General features: G+C 36.4%; 1 protein-coding gene and 1 long non-coding RNA gene across 6 annotated transcripts; one reads left to right on the top strand and one right to left on the bottom strand.

Annotated features, from left to right (window-relative positions):
* Positions 1–208: 208 nt before the first annotated feature.
* LOC111785326 lies at positions 209–9072 on the bottom strand. 5 transcript variants are annotated; one of them, XR_002813660.1, is made up of 6 exons: positions 8967–9072; positions 6122–6210; positions 4097–4256; positions 819–916; positions 481–550; positions 209–291 (listed from the first exon to the last, which is right to left on the bottom strand). It is a non-coding gene; the product is annotated as an uncharacterized LOC111785326 (long non-coding RNA). The 5 variants fall into 5 exon arrangements; XR_002813658.1 differs by having other exon boundaries at positions 481–916; XR_002813659.1 differs by lacking the exon at positions 819–916.
* LOC111785324 (LRR receptor-like serine/threonine-protein kinase IOS1) lies at positions 911–5375 on the top strand. Its single transcript, XM_023665733.1, has 12 exons — positions 911–1112; positions 1214–1751; positions 1863–2338; positions 2424–2556; positions 2643–2714; positions 2785–2856; positions 2935–3015; positions 3170–3581; positions 3675–3801; positions 3917–3979; positions 4086–4275; positions 4761–5375. Exons 1-12 carry the CDS (start codon positions 1016–1018, stop codon positions 5182–5184), a joined length of 2685 nt encoding a protein of 894 aa, XP_023521501.1. The 5' UTR covers positions 911–1015; the 3' UTR covers positions 5185–5375.
* Positions 9073–9078: the final 6 nt, after the last annotated feature.

Below are 9078 nucleotides of genomic sequence, written 5' to 3'. Positions count from 1 at the left end.
ATATATATATATATATATATATATATATATATATATATATGAGTAAGGTCCACATCCTTTTATTCCACACGTATTTGTGAAGATTAAAGCTAATGCGGCCATTGACTCCACAAAGTCTACGGCTTCCCATGTGCCCATTCTTTTGTAGTCTTGAGTAAACTTGGGACGCACAGAAAAAGAAAAGAAAAAAACTTATGCAGTCAAGTTTGTACCTTCAATTCCTATACCAATTGAGTTGCCTCCAATGGTGGAATGGCATTCATTTGGAGAAACATGGAGATAGTTTCAATCCTATGAAAAGAAAACATTCAAATGAATATGAATAATACCTCTCCTGCTGCAAGTTTTTGACAACTGAGAGAAGATATTAACTTTCCTTTACCATCAAGGTTAAAAATTTAATGGAAATATTGTTAGTAAATTTCAGAAGCTCAAATTCCGCAGAGGTTAATTCATAATTGAATGCAAATGATTCTCTACCATAGAACTTGATTCAACTTGCACTCCAGTCGGCCATAAATTGTTGGACTTGGTCTGTCTGTCTTTTTCCCTGATATTTCCCATAAAAAAAATGTCAAAATCAATGGAAATGGAGGCCCTCTCTAACCTTTCCTACTTAGCAGCTCATAATGAAGAAATTAAGCTTCATCTCTGTATAATATATTGTCATGATATATAATTTAGTACGAGTTTTAAACTATTCTGCAAAACTAGGCTTACAAAACAACCCAAAACTCGTTGATAAACGAAAGGGTACCAGTTTCAATTCTTAAATTAATTAAACTATACATATGATTGATGGTAAGTTATTATAGTACCTTGTCAACTTGCCTATGTAACGTGCCTTGCATGTCACAGAGACCAGCAGTGGATATTGACCAAGCTGTGTTAAGAGAATCCCTATATTGTTGACTTCCTATATGATACATTCAACGTCAATGCCTCAAGGCGCTCATAAAGTCGGCTCCTTTCTCAATTCTCATAAACTGATGCAGCAGAAAACAGACCCAAGAAGATGAACATAATGGAATTATCAGGGTTCCATTCCCTCTTTGGTTTTCTGCTATGTGGTCTAACTCTTCTATTGCTTGTTCAAGCTCAGGATCAGTCAGGTAACAAAGATATCTCTATTTTTAATCTATCTTTCTTCTAATCATCTTTAGAGTTGCATAAAAGAGTTGTGATTTATATTGTTTTCTTGTATGTTTTTCAGGCTTCATTAGTTTAGACTGTGGAACACCAGAGAGTACAAGTTACACTGAAACGACAACCAAGATCGACTACGTTTCTGATGCACCCTTCATAAACAGTGGTGTAAGTGGAAGTGTAGCTTCGATTTATGGAGATATCTACCAAAGGCAAATGAGGAAACTCAGAAGCTTCCCCGAAGGAATCAGAAATTGTTACAATGTAAGCGTTAAAAAGGATACCAAATACTTGATTCGAGCAAATTTCTTATACGGAAACTACGATGGCCTGAACTTGCTACCGCAGTTTGACCTCTATATTGGGAATAGCTTATGGGAAACAATAAACTTCACCAAAGTTGGCATTGACACTTTCAAAGATCTCATACATGTTACCTCCTCAAAGGAAGTTCACATCTGTCTGATCAATACAGGAAATGGGGTACCATTCATCTCAGCCTTGGAATTTAGACCTTTACTCAACATTACTTATCAAACAGCGTCAGGATCCTTATCACTGTATACTCGATTGGACATTGGTTCCACAAACAATCAAACATACAGGTATTTAAGCACTAACTTCGCAAACAAATTTACTGTTAATCAATAGAGCATATGCTTTAACAAGTAAGATGGTGCGATAATATTTTGTTTCTGTGTTTACTCTCTCTTAAGGTTCCCTTTTGATGTTTATGATCGCCTCTGGTCACCATTTAACTTCAATGAGTGGACACAAGTGAGCACCAATCAAACTGTAGATGCTACTGATCACAACAATCACCAACCGCCCTCCGTTGTCATGAAAACTGCTTCCACCCCAATAAATGCAAGCAAACCACTGGAAATTTGGTGGGATACCGTAAATTCATCTCAATATTATGTATTTATCCACTTTGCTGAAGTTGTGGAGCTTAGGGGCAACCAGAGTAGAGGATTCAATATCATGCACAATGGGGATCATTTTTATGGACCTCTAATTCCAAGTTATTTATCCACACTGACCGTTTACAGTCGAGAACAATTGGATGCAGCAGATAGACATACATTTTCTTTAGTTCCAATTGAGAATGCAACACTTCCTCCAATCATTAATGCTTTCGAGATATATACAGTGAAGGATATATCAGAGTTAGCATCAGATAAAGGAGATGGTGGGTATCCTTCTTCAGATGCACTTTGTGATTTACTTTGTCAAAGTTAATGAATTTTAATTCGACTACTTCTTTGGATAAATAGTGGATGCAATTACCAATATCAAGTCAACCTATGGGGTAACGAAGGATTGGCAAGGAGATCCATGTGTGCCGATGGAATATCCCTGGAGTGGGTTGAATTGTAGCAATGAAGCTGCACCAAGAATCACATCCTTGTAAGTTCAAGCCTTTTATGAAGCTTGATTTTTTCTTAAATGTATGAATCAAATGAATTCATGAGAAGGGTGAATTTTGTGAACAGGAACTTGTCTACAAGTGGACTGAATGGTGAAATATCTTCTTACATATCCAAACTAACAATGTTGCAAACTTTGTAAGTGTCTTTCCAATAAGCTAGATTTATTCGGAAAATAAATACTAATCTACTGCATTTGTTTCTTTAGGGACTTGTCAAACAATAATTTGACAGGGAAGGTGCCTGATTTCCTGTCTAGTTTGTTGCACCTCAAAATTCTGTAAGTTATATGGAAAAACAAATATGAAGCTCAACTTGAGCCAGAACACAATTGAGTTATTGTTGTCCCTATTTGCAGGAACCTAGGTAATAATAACCTCTCAGGTCCACTACCGGCTGATCTTTTGAAAAGATCCAATGATGGCTCACTATCATTAAGGTCAGTTTCGTGAAGAGAAAAGAACTGAAATTATAATTTTGCATCTTTAACTTCTTATGCTTCATATATTATGGCATTTTTCCTGGAAACTGAAAATTTTCCGAAGTCACAATCTAAGTCAAACTTATCTAGCCATGAATGGTACCGATTTCAGTGTGGGAGGAAACCAAAATCTCGATGCATGTACATCAGATCCATGTCCAAAGAATGAAAAGAAAAACAACATCATCATTCCAATTGTAGCATCAATTGGTGGAGTCCTAGTTATCGTCACAATTGCTGCAATAAGCTTTTGGATCATCAAATCTCGAAAGAAACCACAAGGTAAAAATGTTGTCTCAGTAGTGGATAAGTCAGAAACCAACAGTCAATTTGGTAATTCGTTGGAGGTGAGAAGACAACAATTTACATATTCTGAGGTGGTGAAAATGACCAACAATTTCACAAAAGTTCTGGGTAAAGGAGGTTTTGGGGAGGTCTATTATGGTGTCATTGACGACATTCAAGTGGCAGTGAAGATGTTGTCTTTGTCATCATCACAAGGGTATCGGCAATTTCAAGCAGAGGCATGCTACCCTAAATCAATAATTTCAATTCTGAGTTTACTAATTCGCTAACAACTTTACATTAAACTTAACATGATAACTCCAAAAATGCAGGTTACCCTTCTTATGAGAGTTCACCACAGAAACTTGACAAGCCTTGTTGGATATTTGAATGAAGGAAACCACCTGGGCCTCATTTACGAGTACATGGCCAATGGAGATTTAGCAGAACACCTTTCAGGTAAACTCAATGATAATGAGCTTCACAATACTACTTACAAGATTAGTCTAAATCTAACCCTTTTGTAAAGACAGAGAGTTTATCTTTCTTTTGTTTTTGTTTAACTTGTAAGCAGAGAGTAGTCCAAGTATCCTAAGCTGGGAAGATAGACTTCGAATAGCAATAGATGCAGCTCAAGGTGAAAAAACTAGACCAATTAGATCAGTAATTTAATTATTTCTACAAACAAATTTATCTCCCTAAACAAAGTAAAAGCTAACATTTTGATTATACGAAAATTACAGGACTGGAGTACCTGCATTACGGTTGTAAGCCACCAATAGTTCACAGAGATGTGAAAACAACAAACATCTTGTTGACAGATAATTTCCAAGGCAAACTTGCCGATTTCGGTCTCTCCAAAAGCTTTCCCATAGATGGCAACACCCACATGTCCACAGTTGTCGCTGGCACACCTGGTTATCTTGATCCAGAGTGAGTACTAGTTCAATTTCATTGCTTTGTTTTTTTTTTATTTTCCCTCACAAACAACCAAATTTATTGAGAAAAATAAAATAGAATACCAAGGACATACAAAAAAGCAACCAACAAAAGAAGTTCAAATAACTACAAGAAAAGATTCAATCCAAAAGAATAATCCCTAGTTGATAACTACAAAAAGACTTAGCTACAGGAGTCACAACGAAGCATTAAACCAAACAACCCCCCACAACTCCCCCTCAGACCTGCAGCTCCTCAAAAAAGCCTACAATTCCTCTCAAACCATATTTCCCAAATAATGCCAAAGAAACAAGTCTGCCCAAGAAGTTTACCCTTCTCCCTAAAAGGAAATTCAACAAAATCTCCCCCATTATAGCCCAGCAAACCCTGCTCCAACATGATTTCTTTTCTTAACATGCAAAACCCCCATTCATTGCAACAAAAACCCGACTAAACAGATTTAATGGCTTTTCTCTCAGGTACTACGTCTCAAACAGACTAACAGAGAAAAGCGATGTATACAGCTTTGGGATAGCTCTATTAGAGATAATCAGTTGCAAACCAGTAATATCGAGAACCGGAGTTACACCACATATAGCTAAATGGGCTACATCTTCGCTGGCGCAAGGAGATATTCAGAGCATTGTCGATCCAAGATTACAAGGGCAATATGACACTAACTCTGTTTGGAAGACGGCGGAAGTGGCAATGGCTTGTGTAGCGGCAAATTCCAGTAGAAGGCCAACGATGAACGACGTTGTGGCAGAACTCAAAGATTGCTTAGCCATGGAATTGAGTCGAAAGCTTGAGAATCGTTCGCTTGATTCAATAAATTCCATCCAATCGAGGCCCATCTCCACTGTGGGGTTCAGTGCTACCGATTCTGGTCCCATGGCGAGGTGAACATCGAATTCTCCAGCTTGAAAATATGGATCATTTCTCTAAGGAGATTTGTACTGTATTTGTTATCAAACCATCTTTGTAACTTTTTTTTGGCAGTCGCACAACAAAACTTGGTGATTGTTTTCTTTTCTTCGTACTACCTAAAACTGGTTGATGTATTTTGATTTTGAATAAGAGCTTAATTTATTTTTTAAAAATTAGCATTTTATTCTTAATATCTATTCATTTAATTTTTAAATTTTTTGAATTTGTCGCAAGTTAGAAACCAAATAGATACAAATCTTAGAAGTCATTCACTAAATTTATTATTTAACGTCAAAGTTGAGGATTGAACCATTAACTTTAATGAATAATCTGTGCATTATCTATTGAGTTTTATTAATTGAGTTTGGTTCGATGAATATTGTTAAGTTAGACATCTTAGAAATGAATTTGTAAAAATGGTCTGGACATGGAAGAGGCATGGGGATAAAGATTGCATAATGTTGCTAACAACATTGATGTCGTTAGTGTAGTTGACATTCTTTCGGTCAATTGTTAGACCGGTCAACAATGAGCAAATCAAACCTATCCACTTAGGTTTTTCTTCTGTACAACTACAAGAACGTAAGCCAACTTTTTATAATCACTCATATATACTATATGTAATCGTGCATCAATGAAGTTGATGTGTCTTATTCATCTTTACTTCTAACACTTTGTTAGTATAGACAAAATGCTCTCTTTTCTCATTTCTCCCCTCTCTCCTTTCCCTCTCTCCTTTCCCTCTCACTCCCTCTTTCTTCTCGTATCGACAACCTCGGATTCCACTTCGTTGTCATTTCAAATCTAAGCAAACAGGAGGGATGGCATGCTTATTATCTACCCAATGGCATGCTTATTATTCAATTGAATACTGGGCCATAAAATGAAAGAGTTTAAAGTTTTAAACAATAACCTCTGCTATGGTCAGCAGGATGCAGATGGTTGGGTTGAAATTCTCTTGTCAGCTGTTGGTATTCAAAAAGATGGCCAAGTCCAAGTCAACTGTCGAACATAAGAAAAAATACCCCAAATTAGAACTGCCTAAAACTTCAATTAAAAACAAAACGAAACAAAAACCGGTATTTTTGTGGATGCTAGGAATTTATAATGTAAACTTATAAACTGCAGAACGTTGTAGATTTAGCAATCTGAAACTTTCTTAGAACAAAAATCTCCATGCTAGATTTTCAACATCTGTTCTTTTGCCAAATTTGATGAGAATATCATATTTAAAAGTAACATTAAAGCAGTGTACGAAATTTGTCCATACATCTAAAATGAGATTAATAAAGCAAATCAATGCAATTATCATCGGAAGATGATGGCTTTGAATATAGTAAATGAACTTCAATGCAATCTTTACAGAAATTTGGAGAACAACAATCTCTCATGTCCAATTCCACTTGAGCTCATAAGAAGATCTAATGATAGTTACTATCATTAAGGTATATTTCTTGGAATACATGAGCTTTAAAGAAATATTTCAGTTGCAAAATGCAAGTCAAACAAGCCTGCTAAGTAAATCTATAGATGACAGTGTGAAAGGTAATCCAAATCTAGAATCACCAACGAGAGAGTGGTGGTGGAGTAGGAGAATAAGAAGAACAAAGTTATGATTCCTGTAGTAACATCAATCGGTGGCCTGCTTGTCATTGTCATTGTCATAGTTGCAGGGATTGTATTCTGGTTTGCTAGATCAAAAAGAAACAGCAAGGCGAAGATGCCTTGGAGATGGATCATCCAGAAACTAACATTAGTGTTGGTGGCAGTTCTTGGAAACTAGAAGACGGCAGCTTACTTGTTCTGAAATTGTGAGAGTGACCAACAATTTTGTGACGATTCATGGTAGAGGGGTAGTTTTGGAGCAGTATACCATGGAATGATTGATGATCAAGTGGCTGTAAAGATGCTAGCTCCATCAGCAATACAAGGCCACGATCAATTTAAAGCAAAGGAATATACTTTATATAGAGTAATTCATATTTGATATTCTCATAAGTCATAAAAAAATTCAGCTCACACTTGCTTATCAGACTAAAAATATGCTAATTTCATACAGCTTTCAGTTCTTAATGTTCACCACAGAAACTTGAACAATCTTGTAGGGTATTTGAGAGAAGGAACTCACTTTGGCCTAATTTATGAGTACATGGCCAATGGGTTTAGCACAGCGCCTTTCTGGTAATCCTCTAGTGTCTAGCAATGATTTGAAACAATGCATCACCTTCCATATTATATTGGAAATTTTAAACTCAGGCCAGCAACAAAAAATGAAAATTGAGGCCTGCCCTGCTTTTTTTTTTCCGATTGAAATGCAGAGATAAGTTCAAGTGCTATAAGTGGGGAAGATAGACTCCGAATAGCAATGGATGCAACCCAAGGAGTGACAAGTTTTCATTCAAACTTTCTTTACAACATTATCTACTTTTGTTTTTATCCTAAACCCTGAGTGGTATCGAGTTTGCAATTCTCCTCTTTGGTTTTCTGGGTTGTCTAGCTGCACTTCAGGTTCTTGTTCTAGCTCAAGATCAATCAGGTAAACCAACATTTGCTTTATCAACCTTGATTTTTCGCTACCTTTCCCAATTGAAAATTAATAACCGTCCATGTTTATCAGCCTTCATAAGCCTAGATTGTGGATTACTAGCAAATTCTAGCTATGGAGAATCGAACACAGGCATCAAATATATTTCAGATGCGGCTTATATAACTACTGGTGAAAGTCAAGATTTATCCTTCCAATACAAAGATAGATATCAACGACAGATGTGGAAGGTGATATACTTTTCAAAGGGGGCTAGAAACTGCAACAATGTTAACATTACTAGAGGTACCAAATATCTGATTCGAGCAAATTTCTTGTATGGGAATTATGATGGTCTCCATAAGCTTCCCAAATTCAATCTCTACATTTGACAAAATTTGTGGGACTCAGTGGAGTTTACCGAGGTAGACTTTGATGTATGGAAAGATATCATACACATCTCTTCAACAGATAATATATACATATTTGTCTAATAAACATAAACCAAGGAACACCATTCATCTCTGCATTGGAGTTCAGGCCCTTGCCCAACTACAACTGGATCATTATCACTTATTTCCCGAGCTAATTTTGGTACAAATCAAACATACAGGTTTCACAATCTGAGTTATAATCTAATTATAAATGAAGGTTGGGATATGATGCTTTCGACCGCATATGGACACCTTTTACCTATCAAGAATGGACAAATGTAAGTACATCAAACACTGTAGATCCCATTATGATATGTATGAAGTACCATCTATTGTGATGAGTACTACAGCAACTCCAACGAATTCAAGCAGTTCCTTGAAGTTCAAGTGGAATCCAGATGAAGTAACTTCCCAATACTATGTTTACATGTACTTTGCTGAAATTGTTAAGATCAGAGTCTTTAATTGTCATTCTGAATGAGGAGAACTTGTTTGGACCTTTATCTCCTACATACTACAGACTTTTCTCACATGTTCAGCTAATTAGTTAGAAGACTTTTCTCACATGTTAATTCAAGGAGACCCTTTCAATCAATTAATATACGCACACAGAAAGTTCAGTTCTCTTAACCTGGGAAGATAGACTTCAGATAGCAATAGATGCAGCACAAGGTGAGAAAATTCAACAAAATTATAGAATTTACTCGGTCCTTTCAAACAAATAGATTGTTATAAACGTTCCTTTTGCAGCCTAAAAATGAAATACTAAGCAAATCACGAAAAATACAGGACTCGAGTACCTGCATAATGGTTGTAACCCACCCACAGTCCACAGACAAAACAACGAACATCTTGCTGACAGGCAATTTCCAAACCAAACTTGCAGATTTCGGGCTCTCCAAGAGTTTCCAA

This window comes from Cucurbita pepo, unplaced genomic scaffold (genome assembly GCF_002806865.2).
Source record: "Cucurbita pepo subsp. pepo cultivar mu-cu-16 unplaced genomic scaffold, ASM280686v2 Cp4.1_scaffold000450, whole genome shotgun sequence".
Lineage (NCBI taxonomy): Eukaryota > Viridiplantae > Streptophyta > Magnoliopsida > Cucurbitales > Cucurbitaceae > Cucurbita > Cucurbita pepo.
This window is presented reverse-complemented; position numbering and strand designations above follow the sequence as displayed.